The sequence below is a fragment of the Echinops telfairi genome, unplaced genomic scaffold, assembly GCF_000313985.2.
Source record: "Echinops telfairi isolate 266 unplaced genomic scaffold, ASM31398v2 ScPeMD7_31;HRSCAF=116, whole genome shotgun sequence".
NCBI classification, from domain to species: Eukaryota; Metazoa; Chordata; class Mammalia; order Afrosoricida; family Tenrecidae; genus Echinops; species Echinops telfairi.
Window position 1 is genome coordinate 52,835,468 of NW_022103928.1, and position 21,589 is coordinate 52,857,056.

At 45.1% G+C, this 21,589-nt stretch overlaps 1 protein-coding gene across 1 annotated transcript in view; it reads left to right on the forward strand.

The window, feature by feature from the left end:
- The window catches only part of PARD3 (par-3 family cell polarity regulator), a 631,094-nt gene extending 609,920 nt beyond the window's left edge, over window positions 1-21,174 (forward strand). The window contains exons 24-25 of the mRNA XM_045290158.1: window positions 5,561-5,688; window positions 19,111-21,174. Coding sequence (XP_045146093.1) covers window positions 5,561-5,688; window positions 19,111-19,504 — 522 coding nt within the window. The 3' untranslated portion in view covers window positions 19,505-21,174. The remainder of the gene's footprint in view (window positions 1-5,560; window positions 5,689-19,110) is intronic.
- Window positions 21,175-21,589: the final 415 nt, after the last annotated feature.

Consider the following 21,589-nt stretch of genomic DNA (forward strand, 5'->3'; position numbering starts at 1 on the left):
CTGAGGAGGCCCTGGTGGTGCAGTGGTTATAGCAGTGGGCTGCTAACCAGAAGGTCAGTGGTTTGAATCCACCAGCTGCTGCTCCATGGGAGAAAGGCATGGTGGTTTGCGCTGACCATGATTGACAACATTAGAAACCCAGGGCGGTGGGGTCATTCTGTCCCCCTCGAAGATCGCAAGGAGCTAAAAAGGACTTGATGACAGTGATTTGGGGTTTGGTCTCAGTTTATACAAATCCTTGGGCATCCGTGAAACTTCTTTTTATAATTCTTGTTTAAGTAGGAAGTCTACCATAAGTTATTTTTAACTACAACTATAAATTGCAACTCTATAAATCATGCGTTTATACATTCATAAATTACAATATTCTTATATGCACAAGGAAAAGAATCCTTGTGCTGTATGTAGTGGGTTATGTGTTGGGCTGCTAAACACAAGATCAGCAGTTCAAAACCACCAGCTGCACTCCGGGAGAAAGATGAGGCTTTCTACTCCCATAAAGAGTTCCAGTCTCAGAAACCTACAAGGGCAGTGCTATCCTCTCCTGTAAGGTCAACTTGGATTGCAATTGACTCGATTGCAGTGAGTCTGGAGTCTTATATATCTATACATAAACACATATGCCTCTGTACTATACATCCATCCCTATAAACACCTACACATCACACAGAGGTCTATAGAGGGGGCGGGGAAAGATAGGTTATTTAATAGTTGTTGGCTGCTTTATTAAAATGTTTTTTATAAGATAAGAATAAATGCCACATATAGGTCTCTTTGAAAACCCTATGCCGTGGTGTGCTGCTCTGCACCCTGAGCCGCCAGGAGTCCCAGCCAACTTACAGGTCAATGGGTCTTGCTTCTCTAACATCTCCTGGAACTCTGCACTGTGGACATTTGCTTTCATTTTCCCCCTCCCATCCTTCTACCTACTAATTTTATTTGTGCAACTTTACATTTTTATTTTGGAAAAACAGGAAGGATGTGATTTAATTGAGCAAGGGGCCTTGAGATCTTAATTCAGCAAAACACTCTACGAGCTACACAGTTTTAAAAAAATACTGTGTTTGACGCTTGTGTTACCAAAATCATGTGAGTGTCCCCAACCTGAGAAGCGTATCTTAGTAACCACACTAAAGACCTGTGCTTCGAGGCTCGTTTGCGAGAGCAACGTGCCGAGCTCCCGTGTGTGGTTTTCCGCTCAAGCCACGAGAAGATGCCCGTTTGTCTCATGGCCCCCAGTGTGCTGCGTAATCGATAATCCTGCAGGTATGGGTATCTGACCACTTCTACTGTGATTACGGCCTTCCAACCCTGGCCATTTAAATTTTTAAAAAATTTTTTTAATTTAAAAGGTCATCGCTCGTCACCAATTTCATCACAAACAAGGCCAGGGTTCTTATAATTTGTACAATTGAAACGGCTCTTGTCTTGTTTACTGGTGCAGCACTAGAATTATTATTTCAATCATGCTTCCACGCCTGTTTTCTCAACAGACATTGCTTGGTTCTTTCAGGATTTGGGGCTGTTCCACTTGAAAACATGCCTTCTCTGCCGCTACAGATTCTTTTTCTCTTCTTTTGGTGTGATCTTGGACTTTCGCAGTCTTTTGCTTCTGCCCCAGGAATTGAAACCACACTGTTTAAAAGTCAAGATAGTCGCTTGTAAGACTGCTCATTTACATTTTTATGAGGTCCTCATTGAGATGGCGAACTCAGGAAGGTGATTGTAGATTCAGGTCAAGAAGCCATCTTATCTTGCCCGGATAAATTCAGTTGCCGTAATTGTTGCTATGGGCTAGCCATGTGTGCAGTCTCCCTCGAAACCTTTTGGCCCATTAAAGTGTTATCTTAAAGATCAGGATGGTTCTTTTGAATAGTCCAGCTCTTTAGTGGATCTGAAAAAAGAGAAATGGAGTCAAATATTCATAGCGAGGCTTAGGTTTTCCATTTTATCATAGTGAGCATGCTCGTTTGAAATCTGTTGGGTTTCTGGTACCAAAGTCTCTTACCCACCCCACCCCTCACATACACATTTGAAGTGGACAGGTCTCATGTGACCATCGTCTCCTTATTGGCTTTTGTCTGGACCCAACTCGATGCACGCGCAGTTCAGGTTCAAGGTGAACAGCGTCGACAAACACACAGTGGAGGAAATAGAAGCCCTTCGACTTCTTTTTCCATTGTCAGTTTCAAATTCATTCTCCGGTCTCTGGGAGGACCAACTTAAAAATACACTTGAAATTTCTATAAGATCTTGCATTTTCTTTGCACATCTCCACAAGCAGGGTGTCAGAGAACAGCATGAGCTTAAGAAGCGGGTTACTAAATCCTGCCGCAGCATGCCAGCGCTTCAAGACTGCTTGACACGTGGGTACGGCTTACGCCAAGTGAAAAAGAAAGGAGAATGTGCTTATTTGGAAGGCCACCACGGAAATTGTATACTGTTTTCTTGTTTGGCTTTCCCTCTGTCCAATGGCTTCGTTCAGGCACCCCTTGGCTCCCCCAGAAAATGAAAACAGCTCCATTTCCTTTTTGGCCAGCCTCCTCAAGGGTAATGGAAGAAAATGCCTGTCTCCATTAATGTAGTTGATGAACAAACCTTGATGCTTTGTTTGCATAAGCAGAACTCACTCGGCGAAGTGTTTTGCTTGCTGAAGGCACTACTGATGTGTTATTTGAACTGTATTGCAGAGTGGGTCTCTGAACACACATTCATTCCAATGAGTGGTTATAAACACCCACTAGGAGAGACTGGGGTATTGTAAAGGCCCATCTCCTTGCCCATTATTTTTGTGTCGGGATATTTTTAATATGCTCACTGACTATGCCCATATGCTTTGAAATTTTTGTCCTGTATATTGCCTTATTATTGCTTACCACCAAACAAGAGAGTGCTCGCCTGGCAGAAAGAGAACAAAGAGGAGGCTTTGATTCCCGTTCAGACAAAGCCAGCCCTCATTCTTTGGGTACCAAGCCAACATGTTATCTTACAACTCCCCAAATGAATGCTAAGACTCCATTATTTTAGAAAATGATTATCCAGTCCAAGCCTGCCATGGACTTTCAACTCCCAAAGAAAATCACTAACTTTTGGGGGGGGTCAAAGATATTCTTCCCTCACACTGTGTCGCTTGCACCAGTGGCATCACCCCAAGAAAGAGAGGAAGCTAGCAAATGGCAAGAAGAGGACTGGAGAATGCCTGGCACTGAGTACCTGGCACTGAGGCACTGACCCGCTGTGGGGTGCTTTGGAACGGCAGGGACCTCGTTCTCCATGTTGAGTCGAGGGCCTGTTGTTGAGATGCCCAGATTGAGAGGATCGTTGACTGATCTACAAAGGAGTCTGTCAGCCAAACAGTGAAACATCCACAGGGACATGGTCAATACCTGCTCTTGCTGGTTGTCCATGCCATTGAGAGGATTCCTACTCATCATACATACAGACTTATGTCTGCTGGTCTGTCTGTCCCTCCATCCAATTCTACGGATGGCTAAGACACAGTATGGCTGAGACACCGCAGCAGATGATGTGCTGGTTAAAGTATTCCCCACACAGGGACTTCTAGTATTTAGCGACAGTGATTGAAAATATTGGGGGGGGGGGGGGGCGAGGCTCATGATGATTACCATTACTATTGAGTTTATTCTGACTTATAGTGGCCATTTGAGCCAGAGTAGAACTGGCCCCTCAGGGTTTGCAGGGCTGTAATGTTTATGGAAGCAAACTGCCACCTCCTTCTCCCATGGAACATCTCATGCATCCCGCTTGCTGCCACTGGAGCTCCTTCCAGAACATCCAAGCTCATTGTCGCCAAGGCCATTCCCACTCACCCCACCTTACATGTCTGAGTAGAACTGCCTTCTCGGGTTCCCAAGACTATCCCTCTGGAAGGGAGCAGGAGGCCTCGTCTTCCTTCCATGGAGCTGCTGGGGGTGTGGAGCTGCTGGCTTTGCAGTTCGAAGCCCTGCACGTAGCCCACTGCACAGCCGTAGGGTTATGATTAACCTAGGTGAAGTACCATTACCCAATCACGCTCTGGCAGAAATTTTAGTGGCACTGTGCGACAGTCTGTTTCTATAACGATGTTTGTAGCTGAGAGACCACGTGGGACAGTTCCACCTTGTCTTCGAGAGTGGCCGTGAGTCGGGACCCTGGTCGGTGGCTCTGAGTCAGAATGGACTAGGGTTAGCAGAGCAATTCTCTTCCTCTTTAAGAACATTGGCAGTGGTTCCTTGGGATTCTTTTGGTTTGGGTCATAATTAGCTCCTGTGGCTATTAGCTTCCAGGCTTATTCTTTTGGTGTTTCTTTTTCCCTCTTGGCTCTCACCCTGGATTGGGAAAACACTGCACATAGATAAGAGTGCTCCGTTCAAAATTCATCTTGGTTCAAAATTCAATGGCCGTTCTGTAGTTAAAAGGAGCATAGCTTGCACCGTAATAGTTACATTCGTGCAACTACCGGGGGTGGGGGGTAGCTGACTTTTAAGCATATGCCTACATTCATGGGCTTTCCCACTTTTGTGAGTCACTGTAGCTTTTCTTTCCTTTCCCTTTTTGTGTACTAGCTTCCTCTGGGCTTCTGTGGAGCCCCTCTCTTTCCATTTGCCATCTTTACAAAGAATGTAAGCTCCTAGTTATGTTAGTCCGGGTAGACTAGAGAAACAAATCCATGGACACACATATGTGTATAAGGAAGAGGTTTATATACAAGAGCAATTGGACATTAAGAAAACATCCCAACCCAGTCCAGTCCAAGGTCACAAGTCTGATATTAGTCCATATGTCCGATTCCAATCTATAAAGTCCTCTTCAACTCACAAAACACATGCAATGAAGCCAAATGCAGGATGATCACAAGCCAGTGGCTAGAAAGTCTTTGGGTCCAGTGGTGTTGGAAGCATCTGAGCGCTGGCAGGGGTCTCTCTGTGGCTTCTCCGGCTTCAGAGGTCTGGTTGCGTCCATGTGGCTTGTCTGGCTCAGGGCACTAGGGTAGTTCCATGTGTCTTGTCAGCTGCAATGTCTCCCACAGGGAGTTCAGCCTTGTCAGTAGAGTCTCTAACAGAGGGAACTGAGAGAGATAGTGTCTCCTGCCTCCAAGAAGGGATACTGGATTTCCTAGAATTCTCAGGAGAAGGCCATGCCCACACAGAGGTCTCATTGGCTATCTCCAGATTGACAGGCTAGACTCTACCCCTACACTCTGAATCCTCAAATTCACACCAGGTTATGTGACTACCACAGTAGTTAATTTCAGTAATTGCCAAGCTGCCGTAAGAAGATTAAACACATTGCCCTTTTGAGTTTTAAATTACATTCCAAAGCCAAAATGGAAACTTTAGATGACTGAGTATTTAGGGTTAGCAGAGCAATTCTCTTCCTCTTTAAGAACCAGGCCCCCCGCCCCAAAAAACACACCCCCAAACTGGGTTTTTAGGAAAGCACACAAAACATCATTCTTGGAGGACGTGGGAGGTGTTTTTAAATCGGTTCTTCAGACTGCCAATGAAATCAGCACGCTGTGTAAGATGAGTCCTTTCTAAGCCTTCTTCTTCTCTTCTAGCCGAACTCCAAACCATACACGCAGAGCGGCCGGCACTCGGTGTCCGTGGAGGTGCAAATGCAGAGGCAGCGACAAGAGGAGCGAGAGAGCTTCCAGCAAGCCCAGCGCCAGTACAGCTCCCTGCCTCGGTAGGACCACCCTCCTCCCAGCCAGCAGGAAACCCCTCCTTCGAAAATTGCTCCAGCAGGCCACCATGCCGGGGGAACTGCAGCAGCACCAGCCCGTGGGTGGCGGAGAATCCTTGCATGGGGTTTGAGGTGCCATATTGCTCTGTGGCCGGAAACCCAGAAGGAAAGGTGTCTGAAGGGGATGCCAACATTTTCTTCACCCTGACCACAAAGGGGGGTATGAGCCATGTGGGGGGGCTTAGGGGTCAGACCTGAATCTAGTGTTGGTTCCATCCTGACTACGTAAGACTTTTTTCTTATTTGAAAAATGGGAAAATAGCTCTAATTGCCCTTTGCTCGTGGACTAACTAGGACAAATGATCCTCTGTAAAAATCTTTTTTTTTTAAAATCATTTTATTGGGGGCTCACACAGCTCCTCACAATCCAGGCATACATCAGTTGTGTCAAGCACATCTGTACATTCGTTGCCCTCATCATTCTCAGAACATTTGCTCTCCACTCAGGCCCCTAGCATCAGCTCCTCATTTTTTTCCCCCGCTCCCTCCCCCCTCTGTAAAACCTTAAATCAAAAGCAAACTCAACTGTTGCTGAGTGAATTCCGACTCGCTGTGACCCCGGATGGGAGTTTTGTCTGTCTCCCACAGATCAGCTGGTGGTTTCAAACTGCTGACTGTGCAGATAACAGCCCAACTCAGAACCGGCCGCAGCGTGGAGTTTCCTCTTGTGTTAAATCCAGAGCTCTGCACCGTATGTTATGATAGTTAGTCATGGCCCAGCAGCCTCTGACTCCATCCCAGATACAAGGGGATTGTACTGTTGTAACCAGAGGCTTTTCAATGGCTGCCTTTTGGAAATCAATTGCCATGCCTTTAGTCCTGTTCTGTCTTCCTCTGGGCGCACCACAAAACCTGTTCAGTATCATAGCAATGCATGAGCCTTCCTGACCAGCACATGGTAGCCACCTGAGGCACCGGGGCTAGGAGTTGGTTCCAAATCTGTCACGGAAAGTGAGGATTCACTACTGAACTCCGCTGTCCTATAAAAATATGCCGAATTCACTGCCATCAAGTCTGTTCCAGCTTACAGCAATCTGCTAGGATAAAGCAGAACTGCTACGAGGGTTCCCGGGGCTGTAAATCCTCTTTCCTCCTCCCCCCAGTAGTTTTATTGCCATATAATTCACATATCATACAATTCAGTAGTTGAATCATATCCAGAAGGTTTGTACAATCAGCACCGCAATCAGTTCTAGAGCATTTTCTTCATTCTTGTGCTCATCACAATTAACTCTCCATTTCCCCCCCAACCTCCCCTACCACACCCCTAAGGAAGCATTAATGCCCTTACTGTCTTTATAGGGTGACCCATCTTGGATTTCTTATACAGAAAACCATTAAAAAAAACAAAACCAAAAAACCCCAAACTAACAAGAATAGCAAAGTAAAACAGATAAAAATCTGAAAGAAAAAAAAGAAAAAGAAAGTAGGAAATATTGAAAACTAGAACAAATTTAAATGGATCCTAAGGGAAATCAAATGATAGGGTGCTAAATTTTAATTTGACTGCATCTGCAACAGTCCACTTCCCAACGCATTCCGCATGGTAGCAAGCCTATTCACATCCCTGGTCCATGGTCAGAGGGGATTGACCAGGGGGTTAATCCACATGCATTTCCCTTTACTTATTTTTAAAAACGGAAACAGCTTTAAAATGGGTCAAAAGGGCAATCTGTGATCAGATATTACATTTTAACCCAACGATGTCTGCCCTAATTGACTTTACAATGCTCTCTGGCTGGTAACGGGGCTACTCACATCCCTCAAGTATGTTCAGAGGGGATTCGCTCGCGGCTCAATTCATGCGTGGCCCTTGCAAATGGATTGTGAGCTTCCACTGTCATCCGTCACCTTCTGCAAACCACGTGTTCACAATTTAAGCTCTGATATCATTCCCTCCTTTAGATTTGGACATTATTAACAACCCTAGGATCACATAGGCTACTGTGCTTCTTCCATGTGGACTTAATTGATTGATGCCTTACTTAGGTGGGTGCTTATTTGATAGCTGGACAGGGGATAGCTAGTTTCTTCTCCACACTTTGCTATAGCACACTTATCTTCAGTGATCGCTTCATGAGGGCACGCTTCAAGCAGGGCCATGTCATAAGAATGAACTGTCCTTAGCCCCAAATCAGTTCCTGCATCTATGGTTTATATATGTCTCTGGTTCACCTTAGAGACATCATTGCCATTTAATGTTAGAGAATATTTTCAGTCGCCCTCCTGTGGCATCACTTCCACGACCACCAAGTCAATGCTGACTCATAGTGACCCTGTAGGCAGGGTAAAACACCCCTCTGGCTCTCTGAGCCTGCAAAGCTTTACAGGAGTAGAAGGAGCTGTAATCTCGACCGACGCAGGCTGTTTCATCTTTATGGCGTGAAGGTGCTGAGGGGGTGGGTCACACCACTCACCTGTCAGTTATCAGCTAAGCACTTTTAACTACGATACCTCCAGGACTCCATGCGACTACAGGGGATTCATATTATGTTACTTATAGTGGTACCAAGGCTTCTCTCTTGCTGTTGAATGTAGAACATGGGAGAGTCATTGATGGAAACCAAGTAAGAAGAGTTGACCTATCAGGCTCTCAAGTTGGGAACCCTCTTCTGTTGGCCTCTTTCTAGCAAAGGACACGAGGCGCCCTGGTGGTGTTGTGGTTATTCACTGGGCTGCTAACTGCAAGATCAGTGTTCAAAACAACCAGCCACTCCTCGGGAGAAAGACGAAGCTTTCTAATTTGGTCAAGATTTATAGTCTCGGAAAGCCACGGGTGCATTTCTGCCCTGTCCTATAGGGTTGCTGTGAGTTGGAATTGAGGGTCCAACGGCCATGAAATCTCCTAGAGCCTTAATACATCAAATGGATATTTATTTTTCCATCTTTGTATTTCCCCTGTACATAGTTTATTTTTTTGAAAGGAATTTTAAAGCGTTTAGCTTTCCAAACTTCTCCCAAACAATCACTCCTACAGTTGCAGTTTCTACGGGCATTTGTTGTTCTATTTCAAAACTATTCCAGATGACAAAAACATTTTGGGCAGAAAAATCCACAGGCTGTGTTGGCATGGAGCATATTGTTTTGAGTTTGAGCAAAACATTTTATTTAGTTTCTTTTGCAATTGCTTAGCTACATAGACTGATCTAGGGAAAACTGATCTTGACTCCGTTTCTAAAGACCTGGAATCTCTTAAATGTTAAATCATCACCATAGGGTAACTATCAGAGATTTACCATATCGACACTGTCAAGATGATGTGGGCATGAATGGACATCTCTTAACAGGTTGAGTGCCACCTATTTTAGGAACTTCATTCATTCAAGCAATAGTTTTCATTTTGTAAAGCGCTCTCTGTGGTTCTCAACCTGTGGGTCGTGACCCCCTTGAGAGTCGAACAACCTTTTCACAGGGGTCTCTCGATTCATAATAGTAGCAAAATACAGTGATAAAGTAACAAAGAAAATAATTTTATGGTTGGGGGGGTCACCACAACATAAGGAATGTATTCAAGGTCATGGCATTAGGAAGGCTGAGAACCACTGCTCTACCTCCTACTAAATTGAGTTTTCTTTTACATGGCAGGATCATTCAAAGTGACCATGTAGGTCAGAGTGGAACTGACCCTATGCGTTTCTGAGGCTCCAGATCTTCATAGGAGTAGACAGCCTCATCTTTCTCCTGAAGGTTTACCCACTAAAACATATTTAGCCTTTCCTCTTAGTAGTGCAAACCATTAATATGGTCAACTGCTAACAAAAAGGTTGGAGCTTCTAGTCTACCTAGGGTACCTTGAAGAAAAGTCTGGCAATTTAATTCTGAGCAATCAGCCTCTGAAAACCCTATGGCATACCAGCCTACTCTGCCACACATGGGAGTGCCATACGCCAGAGTCCTGTGATGGCAACTGTTGGTTGTCAGAGTCACTGAAGTTGAAACCAGAACAGGCCCTTGGAGATCTTCTTCTTTTACACACAAGGAAACCTGCTCAGAGAAATTAAGTCACTTCCACACAAGGCCACGTAGCTAGTAATAATCCTCTCTGAATACAAACCCAAACCTGCCCATACCCTAAACTACTCATTTATAAAGGCCAGGACTACCAAGGGCTTTTGTTTTTCCAAGTTTGGGGAAATTAACTAGTGTGAAGTTCCCCTCTATGCCCTAATGGCCTTAGAACTTGGAAGAAGGCCACTGTAGGAATCCAACATTCTAAGCACCTTAAGGATTACGTGTAAAGATTCTTCTATATCAAACACATTCTCCCAGCTTTTTTGGCTTTTATTCTGTGGGAAAGGCAAGCATGATAAAATAATGTGGACAGGCAGATTGACACACCTGGTGTGGTCTGGCCATACAGCCACCCAGGAGGGGCCTCTACCTCCACGAATCAGCTTGTCAGTGCAGGGCCATAAGCTTATTTGTACTGGCATGTGGCTTGATTGCATGTGTTTTAGTGGCACTGCATAGTATTTATGAGAAACAAAGAAAATGAACAGTGTGTACACAATATGAGAGAGAGGGACCCTGGTGGCATAGTGGGTTACACATCAGGCTGCTAACAAGGTCAGCAGTTCAAAACCACCAGCTGCTCCACAGGAGGAAGATGAGGCTTTCTACTTGCATAAAGGTCAACAGTCTCAGAAACCCACAGGGGCAGTTCGGCCCTGTCCTATAGCGTCACCAGAATTGGAATTGACGATGACAGTGAATCAACCAGACTGTGAGAAGCGCATTGGGGAAAGGAAAGGGCGGAGAAAAGGTAGAAGCAGAGACCATGATGGGAAAGGCCCCGGAAGGGCAGACAGCTTGGAGAAAGGAGAGACCCTAAGGTCCCAATCCTCAGGTAGAAGGAAGAGATCGATAAGCTGCGAGGGTTTCCCTGAATTTCTCCTGGTCACATTGCTCGGAAGCTCATTCCTCCCAAGCTGAACCTTCTGTAGCATTCCTCACCCCTGCTTCACTCTTGTTAGTGTCGATGGCGGCCGCTCATACTCATGGGGCTTCTTCTCATAACATAGTGAAAGGAAGTGTTGCCTGGTCCTGTGCCGTCTCCAAGGCTATTGGAGCAGTTGAGTCCGTTTTCACAGCTGTTGCATCAGTGTTGCTCACTGAGGATTTCCTTCCTCTCAATCGATCAACTTTCTACTTCACCAAAGATGGTTGGTCTTTTCTGAAGACTTGAAGTCCAGCCATCCTCGCTACTAAGAACACCCTGGTTAAATGTCTTCCTTCGCAGACGAACTGATTTGATCTTCTGACAGCCAATGAGAGAGTCCACTGCCTTTTGAACTTCACTCCTAGTCCCCTTCTTTCTCGCCTCTCCTGGTCCCTTCCTTCTTTCCCTCTTCCTTCTGGAGGCCCATCTAGAAATATCCGTACAAGAAGAAGAGCTCTGCTAGAGCTGCTAGCTGGTAGTACTGCTGCTACTGCTGTTGTTGAGTGTGTCCCTAAACAACTCAGTCTGCCCCTCTGAGTTAACTGCAGCTCCCTATTCTCAGATGGGTAAACAGCAGAGCTCCCCAAATTGAAGAGTGATATGTCAAGGTAAGAAGGGTTGTTAAGCCTAACCTCTCCAATCTAGTCTCCTTTCTCAGGGAATAACTTCTCAATAGGGATATTTAGACACGGGAGGAAGATGTTGAACACAGAACCTGGCACCCAGCTATTGTCTTGCAAAGTAAGGCCACGCAGCCACACACTGGGTTTCGGAATCTGAACCACAGTAAAGAAACCAAGCAGGAAGCCGGCAGGGGCTGTAATAACTTACATGACATTGCACCAAGTCCAGTTTCTGACATGTGACATTCTTCAAAGGCACCTGACCTTTGCTTCTCGGATGTTGATAATTAGCAGAATTTTATCTAAACAAGTTGGTTTGGTATTTGAGACCCGAAAGATTTTGGCACACACAAAACTTTCAGTGACAAAGTCAAACATAAAACAAATGGTCAAGACTTTGTATCAGCCGCATTAGATAAGGTGGTTTGAATTAGAGGGGTGTATATGAGCCAGTGTGGTTTGTAAATGCTAACTGTAATTAAGGAACTCTATAGCCGGAATTCAGGTTACATTGTGAGATGCCAAATAAGAAACACTAGCCAGGTGGTAACCCTAGTTCAGGAGGAAAGGGGCTGAGTGGCCCAGACTCCATTTTCAATCAGACTGTATGTTTTCCTAGTTCATTGCTAAATTAGGGGCTGTTTGTTTTGTTTTAAACTTAGTATCCCAGAGGCAGCTTCTAAATCCAGTAGAAATAAGAGGGAGATCCTGAATGAGATGGGTTAACGTTTGTTACATATTGCCTATTGTTACGTAAATCATGAAGATGGCGTAAGACTGGACAATGTTTTATTCCATTGTGGGTGGGCTCTCCCTGAGCTGTAGCCAGCCCAGTGGCAACCACCCACAGGTACAGTCAGAAAAAAGCCTTTGGATTTTTAACCTCTCCCTTGCTTTTGTTTTCTGACTTCCTTGCTGGGAGAGTTTTATTTCTCAACACGATCTCCTTATCAACGCGCCCCCACCTCCCCAAATTAGCTCTAAAGTATTTTGTGGTGATTTAGGGGAATGTTTACAGAGCAAATTTGTTTCCTATTCAATCGCTTGTTCAGAAAATGTCCCGTGACATCGTGTGCATGGACACAATGCCGATCCCTTTGTCTGCTCTGCATACTTGGGGGGTTTTCATCTTTTTGCTACTGTGACTCCTGCTGCATGCACATGGGTGTGCGTATGTCAACATGTTAGGTGTCTGGGATGGTATACCTCGGTTCTTGCTTCTCAGTGCTAAAAGAATTCACACGGCGGAAGCACTTTTATATATCCAAGTGACTCTTACCCGGAAAAGGGAAGTTTCAGGGATTAGTCTCAAAAAATCCACACTTTCTGTAAAGCACACAAGGCCACGTTGTGGGGGCCCTGGGACATCTTGGGACTGAAAATGGTCGTTTCTGGGGAGCGTGGAAAAACAGGTGGAAGCAGTGCTGGGGCAGGAGCACAGAAGCTGCGTGTGCGGATCCCAGAGCAGGAAATCTCAAGGGGGTGATCATGCGGTCCAGTGGGCACGCAGGCGGGAGGGAGGCGTGGTTGAGGGAATCAACTGACCTTATTGGCTGAGTTTAAGCACACCTGGGTGATATCATGTGGCTGTGCCTAGCATTGTGTGTAGGCCCAGGTTGGATTTCCCCTAGGTGGCTATAATGAGTGTGCCTGATTTCCCTGCAATCCCTTTATTGTGCCCCTGCCAGCCGATTTCCACTAGGGCAGGCATTTGGGGGAGACAACCCCCTTTTATCCCTAAGCTAGTGACCTGTCATATTCATGTCACAGCCCTTATTTCTTTTGAGTATGTACCTAGGAGTGAGATTGTTGAACCAAATGATATTTCTATGTGTAGCTCTTTTTTTCCCCTTTGTTTCATTGACATTTAATTCACCTATCATACACTTCAATGTTGTCATTTCAAAAAGAGTTGTACTGTCACCACCATAATCCGTTCTAGACCATTTTCTTCCTGTGTACTCATTATTAGCTCCTCATTTCCCTCCAACCTTCCCTTCCATATCCCCAATAAGCCCTTAATCCAGTTACTTTCTCTATAGATTGGCCTACTCTGCATTTCATATACTGGAAGACATTGCAAAACACCAACAATAACAAAATAACCCAGAGAAAAACCTCAATAGAAAAGAAAGCAGGAAATGTTAAAAATGTTAAAATGACTCAAAAGTGAGAAATATGATCGGGTATAACATTCTCACCTAATAACATCTGCCATAATTGAGTTTACAGTGCTCTTTGTCTGAGAGCTAGCCTATTCATATCCCTTGACCTTGGGTCAGAAGGGATGCAGTGGAGGCTGAGACCATGTGTGGCCCGTGCAAATGGATTTTGGGTTCTCACTGTCATCCATAGCCTTCTGCAAACCAGGTGTTCACAATTTAAACTCTGATGCCATCCCTCTGTCAGATTTGGATCTTATTATTTATAATCCTTGGATCACACGGGCTGGCGTGCCTCACTCAGATGGCTGCTTGTTTTCTTTAAAACTCACATTATTCTTTTTGATAGCTGGGAACCACTTTCTTCACCACAGTTGTCTGTAGCACCAGTATCTTCTGTCTTCTCTTCATGTGAACTTCAGTATCTTCTGTCTTCTCTTCATAAGAACAAATTGTTCTTAGATTGGGCCTCAAATTATCTACTAACCCTTTAAGGAAATGCTATTTTTCATCTTGGTTGTACATGTTACATTCCCACCAGCATTCTATAAGAGTTCCAATCTCCCCATAACTCACCAACATTTGTAAATTTCTGGGGTTTTGGTGTTATTGTTTGTAGTGCTGTTATTGTTAGAGTGAAATGGGATTTCTTTTGTAGTTTTGATTGACATGTCTCCGAGGAACCCCGGTGAGGGAATGGCTTATGCAATGGGCTGTTAACAACAAGGTCAGCAGTTCAAACCCATCAGTCACTCCTAGGGAGAAAGATGAGGCTTTCTCCTCCCATAAATATTTACAGCCACAGAGACCCAAGCCAAAGGGCAGTTCTAGTCTGTTCTTTAGGGTCACAGTGAGTGAAGACTGACTTCTTGGCAGTGAGTTAGTAGCTAAAGCTATCGAGCAGTTCTTCATATGTTTGCTGGCTGACTGAAAGTCTTCTTGGGTGAAGTGTCTGTTCCTATCTTGCTCATTTTAAACACTGGAATGTTAATCTTTTTATGGAGGCATTAAAGTTTTCTATAAATTTTAGAGCATAGACCCTTGTCAGATATGTTGGGGTCAATTCCCCACCCCAGTCCCTAGATTCTCTTTTTTATTCTTTTGGATGAGTATTTTCATGTGTCTGTTTTATTTTCAGGGTCTAGTTCATCTTCTGCTGTTTGTACACCTTCAAGTAATGTTTGAGGCTCTACTTATGCCATCTATTAGCGCCCTTCGCATTATCCTTATGTTATCCTTCTTACATGATCAATATAGTTTTGGGGTTAATCTTTAGATTTTTGATCCATTTTGAGTTAGTTTTTAGTCAAAGTCTGAGGCATTACCCTTGTGCAGGTAGATAGTTAGTTTCTGCCAGCCCCAGCTGTGAAAGAGACTCTCTTTCCCCCCTTTAGGCACCTTGTTGAAGACCGTAATCCATAGTAGATAGATTTATTCCTAGATCCTTGATTCTGTGCCACTGGTCCATGTGTCTGTCTATTTGTCTGTTGCACCAGTACCAGGCTGTTTTAGCTCCTGTGACTGGATAGTAGGTTCTGAAATCAGGTAGTGTATGGCTCCTGCTTTGTTCTCCTTCAATAATGCTTTACTTCTGGGGCCTCCTTTACCAAGCTGTGTCTTGTGGCTCTAGTCCAGGGGTCCTCAAACTTTTTAAACAGGGGGCCAGTTCACTATCCCTCAGACTGTTGGAGGGCCGATTATAGTTAAAAAAAAAAAAAAAACTATGAACAAATTCCTATGCACACTGGATGAGTCGGCCGCTAAGCAGAACAGGCAGTGGCGGCAAAAACACCTGGTGGGCCGGATAAATGTCCTCGGCGGGCCGCATGTGGCCCGTGGGCCATAGTTTGAGGACCCCTGCTCTGGTCTGATTGTCTTGTTCTCTGTGTCTTCCTGCCCTTTGTTACCTCTGCCACGACCATGTTCTCTACCCCTTGGTGACTAAATGGCTTCCTTTAAGGACTGGGCACTTTTGTTTAACTCTCCTGCCTCATGACCACCTTCAGGCCAGATTGGAAGTGGCTGTGGTCACGAAGCCTGTTATTACCAAGCCAGGGTATGTGCTTCAAGAGCTAATTCCCTGGATCAAGAAAAACCTATGTGTTGCCTACAAAGAAATTCCATGAAAAGAAATGGATATTATGTTGAGGGACTGTGGAATAGCAGAAAGAGCATGGACTTCCTTGTTTACAGAATTCTTATAGCCTCTGCCTGAGTATTTGTAAGATGGTCCTTACTTATTGAGTCTCCTTGAGTTCTTCCTGGGTGCTTGTGTGTGCTCTGTAATCTCCACCCAATACTCCCTGCTAGAGTATAATCTCTGTGCAATGCTTTCAGCTAGAGGAGGACAACATGCGATTATTTACTTTTCTTCTTTGGTCAGAGACCCTGCCTACAACTAGGAGCCTAATCTCTGAAGGCAAAATAACATGGCCTTCAAATGACTCCTCCAGCACCTGTTATTGACCATTAACTGTGTGCCAGACAGTTTCCAGAGCACTTCCGTGATGCGCTTTATTTCTCTCCACAACCTGATGTGAAGTTAGGTCTCCTGCCCATTTCACAGATGAAGCTACTTGGGCCCAGCAAGCATAATTCGCCTGAGGGTCACATAGCTGACAGATGGTACCTCCAAGATTTAGACTTACATCTAACTGATGCCAAAGCCAATCTCCCACTTCCCATGGGGCCTAGCTTTCTAGCATAGCAAACTCTCACTGCCTTTTGATGCTTCTCTACAACCAAAGATGCACAGATGTGTTATGGGTATATGTACAAGAAGGCTTTGGAAAGTCCTGGTGGCAAAAAATCCATTATTGGTTAATTCCATTTTTATATGAGCTTTTTGAAGCCCCCTAGTATCTATCAGTATATGTGTATTTGTATGTAAGCACTTGTGTTTGTATATGTAGGCCTCTATATACATATTTATGCATCCATATGCATCAGTGTATGTTTGTGTGTGTATGCACATGTGTTTATTTAGGTATACATTCAAAGCCCTCAGGCACTGTATTTCCGTCTCTCTCTGCTGATGCCTTTGAAGAAAGTCTTAGCTAAAGACATTCTTCTTGCTCCCATACCTTCTAATTTTCATCGCTAACAAACCTTTAATGAATTCCCAATCTGTTTAAATATAGAAGGCTCCGTCTTCCTGAGATGACTCCGAGTCCAATGTGCATTACACAACCTCCACAGAGCCACGCCTCAAGCTCCGTGGAGTTACAAAGGAAGGGGCTGGTGCGTCTCAATAGGCCAGGAATGAAAATTGGGGCACATTTCTGCAGCTCATTTCTGGTTATCTTTAAATGGATAACTAACCCATAAAGGAATCTCACTGTAGTGGCTGTAACATCAGTAACAAGTTCGTTGTTTTAATTAAAGTTTCATGATTAATGTCAAATCCCTGGTTTCATGCCGGCACTTTCCATCCTTCATGTCTCTTCGTAGATTAATTTATGACTTTTTAAGCATAGATAATCAGTGCTTTAGGCAAATAAACTAGTTCATCAAATCTCAGGATTCTCGCCCGGGCTGATAGTACCAATGCTTCTGACTCCCATGAAAAGAGAACCGGATAGACAGAAAGAATGCAGACTGCTCAATGAACCTGCATCCTCACCAGAGATGATCCTGGACACTAAGTTCGTTTTCCTTCTTGACACGATTCCGCACAACCTTTCAGGCCATATGGGAAATGGGCACATTTCATCGCCAGCCATATTGAAGGCACTCCTGGATGCTCACAAATGCAAGTGGGAGAGCCAGTGGCCTCAGAGACATCCTTGTGCATGGAGGCAAAAAGCAGTGCCATACATACTGTCGCCAAATGGTTTTCTCATTGATAAATGGAGCAATATATTTTGTTTTATTACTCAATTCTCTCTCCCCCCGTTCCATTTTCCAGGCCGCCAAAACAAAAAAATAAAAAATAAATTAGGGCATGTCTGCCTTTGTGACACACAGTTGTTTTCCTTCATCATAGCCGATCTTCTTGTAAATTCATAAAAGCACCTGGGGAGTTGATAGTAAATTAAAGATGTTTGAGAACAATAGTGTTTCCTGGAAACGATGTGCTACTTTAGTGCCGAAGTGAGACAGAATTTGGACAATTCTGTAGGGGTGCCTGTGCATTCCCTTAGCCTGGGCTGAGGGACAGTGAGTGGCGTGGGCTCTCCTGGCCTTTGGGGAAGGTGCCCGGTACAGGCACAGCGTGCTGACTCTGCAGACGGGCAGGCCCGACTGCCATGCTGAGCCTGAGTGCTGATGAGTGTCAGTTGCTGACATATACAACTCTAAAGCAGGTGCTTTAAGGGCTGGACGGCCTGTTGCATTTTTAATCATAGAGGAGTCTAGACTTAAATCTTTCATAACTGAACTCATATTGTAATCCATTACATGTACTTCGTATTAGCTAGCATCTCTGGCATTATGGTGGCAGCTGTGTAAAATATTTGTTTTGCTTGTTTAGAATTGAATTGTAATGTTCTAAAGCAGGCAATTATTGCTGCGGGAGGAGCTGCCAAATCTCTAATACTCCTATACAGCATCTTGCCAGTGCGTCTAAATTGCAGGAGATATTGTTACCCTAAGCAGAACAGGCAAGGGCCTACCCAGACACAGAAGGAGCACCCCGTTTTGAATAGCTGCCATATGGGTGGTAGGCTTGGAGGCTGTGTAGGTGTTTTGTAAAGGAAATATGTATGCATGTATATGTATATATATTTTTAATTGCTTAGAAAGAATATCTTTCTAAATGAAATTTGATTAAAAAGCTTCTTCACTTCTTATCAGAGGCCTCCCACTGATACAATCTTGACTCTTTAGCACAGTGGTTCTCAACCTTCCTAATGCCTCAACCCTTTCATACAGTTCCTCATGTGGTGGTGACCCCCCCCCCAGCCATAAAATTATTTGCGTTCATTACTGTAATTTTGCTACTGTTATGAATCAGGTGACCCCTGGGAAAGGGTCGTGCGACCCCCAAAGCGGTCATCACCCACAGTTTGAGAATCGTTGCATTAGCATGACTTCACAGGCTTTCTTGGCCTCTCCTTCCAGCATATTATCTGCATGAGGCCCTTCTTATGCCCTGAGTCCTTGAGTGGCAAAGATGGCTAAGCACTTAACTACGAACTCAAAGGTTGGAGGTTCAAGTCCACTCAGAGGTGCCCTAGGAGAAAGGGCTTGTGGTCTACAGGTGAACAAGCAGCCACTGAAAACCCTGTGGAGCTCAGTTCTCCTGTGACACACCTGGGTTTGCCACGAGTCTTAAAAACCAAACTAAACCAACCAAACAAACAAAACCCCCCCACCAAATCTGGAGACACCCAACCACCAGTCGACCCCGCGGGTCCTTTGCTCAGCGTCCCCTGCCTCCCTCCCATCTCTCCACCCATGGTTCCGTTGGGATCTCGCCTCTCTGTGGTCATTGTTGTTTCCTTGTCCAAGACTGTAGGCTTGCTCAACACAGTTGAGTCTTTTCGTTGCTGAATCCTCTGGCCCCGATCAGAGTGTGCCCTGTGATTGGAGCACCATGATCTTGATTGACGTATCGATGTGCTCCTTGCCCCTTCCTCCCTCTCTTCCTCCTCCTGCCTTTCCTCCATCCTCATAGTAACCTGTGCCCTTTACTTTCTAGGCAAAGCAGGAAAAATGCCAGTTCGGTCTCTCAGGATTCCTGGGAACAGAACTACTCACCTGGCGAAGGCTTCCAGAGTGCCAAGGAGAACCCCAGGTATTCCAGCTACCAAGGCTCGAGGAACGGCTACCTGGGCGGGCACGGCTTCAATGCCAGGGTGATGCTGGAGACCCAGGAGCTCCTGCGCCAGGAGCAGAGGCGGAAAGAGCAACAGATGAAGAAGAAGCCGCCCCCGGAGGGGCCCAACAACTATGACTCATATAAGAAAGTCCAGGACCCCAACTACACCCCTCCCAAGGGGCCCTTCCGGCAAGACGTGCCCCCCTCCCCGTCTCAGGTGGCGAGGCTGAACAGACTGCAGAGTCCTGAGAAGGGCCGACCCTTTTACTCCTGAGCAGGAGAAGAACAGATACTTCATGTCATGCAATAAAGGACATTTTCCTATGAAGACTTGTATTTTGGAGCGTTTTTTAAAAACCTTGACGGTACTATGGAATATTTCTGTTGTTGGTATCAGTGCCTTTAAGGAGTGTGGGCAAAGAAGTGGAAGGCCTTAATGTCTTTGCCATTATATCTCAAGTATCTCTTTCCTAGAAGGATTTCCCACCATCTGACAATCATCTTTTCAACGTATTCCTCTGTTCTGCATCTCTCGGGGGTATCAGGACACGCAGCCCAATTCATGGCATGTCCCTAGCTTGGCTATGGCCAACCCCTAAAATCTGTGGAGACAATATGTGCTTGAAGTTAATGGTGGAATTGATCTCTTTCCCTCTTTACTTTTTCTTAGATGTGAGGCAACACCTCAAGTTCTGGTGGATAGGAACGGCTGACAGGCACCAGAAGTTGAAGTGTTATAGTCCCTCACGGCATACCCATTTATCCATACTTTAAAGCAGTATGGTTTCCCCCCTTTTCTTTCTCACCTCCTTGGGAAAGGAAAGTTCTTTGTCCTAATAAAAATGTTAAGCCATATCACACTTTCTGGTTATCATGGGTCTCCTTTTAGAACTGCCTTACAACGCCACATGATCAATAAACTCAACAGTGATGACTGCCGTCTGTGTTTATAAATACCCTGTTCAGTCACGTCCCTAACACATTTGATGAGTCCCCACCGCTCTGCGATGGGAACGTGGGAGAGGGGGCTGATCCATGGTGAGGGGGTAGGGCCGGGCCGGGCCCACCTATGGGCCTCTGCGTGTTTCCTGAGGTGGGAGGTGGCAGCTAAGAAAAGAATTCTCCCAGAATGAGCTTGCACTTCAGTACATCCCGATAATTATTTTAATTACTTTCTGTTCTGACAGGTTGACAGGAAGGGCTCAGAGTGGGACAAAGATAAATCAGACAGTTGTTTGGGAATTCTAAAACCTGATCCGCTTTCTGTGTATTTTGAAGTCAGAAGTGAGATGTGCTCAGTATACCCACAGGCTGTATCACTGCCCGGTGATGCCGTGCTCCTGAACGCTTCTCCTGCAAAAGGTCAGCAGCCAGCAGAACATATCCGACAGAGAACATGCTGGTGCCCCAGCGTGGTGATGACAGAAAACTGCTTCCATGTCGATATTTTTAATGTACAGGATGGGTCACAAGAACCTCTGTTGCGCATCGGTTTTTATTTGCTGGTTTGAACGTCATGCGTTGTAAAGCATCACTGGGTGGCTGAAGTGCCTGCAAATCCTCATGTGAAACAAAGCTTGAGATCCAAGCTCAGCATACCTTGTATTCACAGAAAAGAAAAATAAGACACAAAAAAGTAAAGCTATGTATTGATACGCCTATATCTATATATTTTTTGTACTGGCACATTGTATTTTTGTGTCAACTTGTTTTTAGGAAAGATGTGAAGTGCCCACATGTGCACCTGTGTCTCGGATACTTATGCAGTTTTTGTGTCCTCGTTGTCTGTGTTAATCATGCGTAGCGATGTTGCAATGGTGTGACCAATGTAAGCACGGTGGCCCTGGACGGCAGCAGCTCTTTCTCACGGCTCTCCCGAAGCTGGGGGAAACAGCTTTCCTTGTACATACGCCACTTCTAATAAAGGACGTATTTCTTCCTGTTCTCGTGGTATCTATGGTATTCCTGTGCAACCTCTCCCAGCTCTCTTTCTTTCTTTCTTTCTTTCTTTCTTTCTTTCTTTCTTTCTTTCTTTCTTTCTTTCTTTCTTCCATGTATACGAGCAGCTGTGACAGATTATATTTTTGTCTCCATAGTCAGAGACAATTGGCAGTCTCCTTGTGTCTCTCTGGGTGAAGACCTCGACGTGTCTAAGGCTAGGCTGTCTGAAGGAGCAAGGGAAACTCCTAAGCTGCAGAAGCCAACGCACCAGAGCGCAAAAGAGAACTGATAGCAAATGCCCGCCTAACAAGCAAAAACCAACTGCCGCTGAGTGGACACCCACCGAAGGGGGGCCTCCATCTATGTCAGAGTAGAAATATCTCCCCGAGGTTTTTAAATTTTTTTCTTTTTCCCCAAT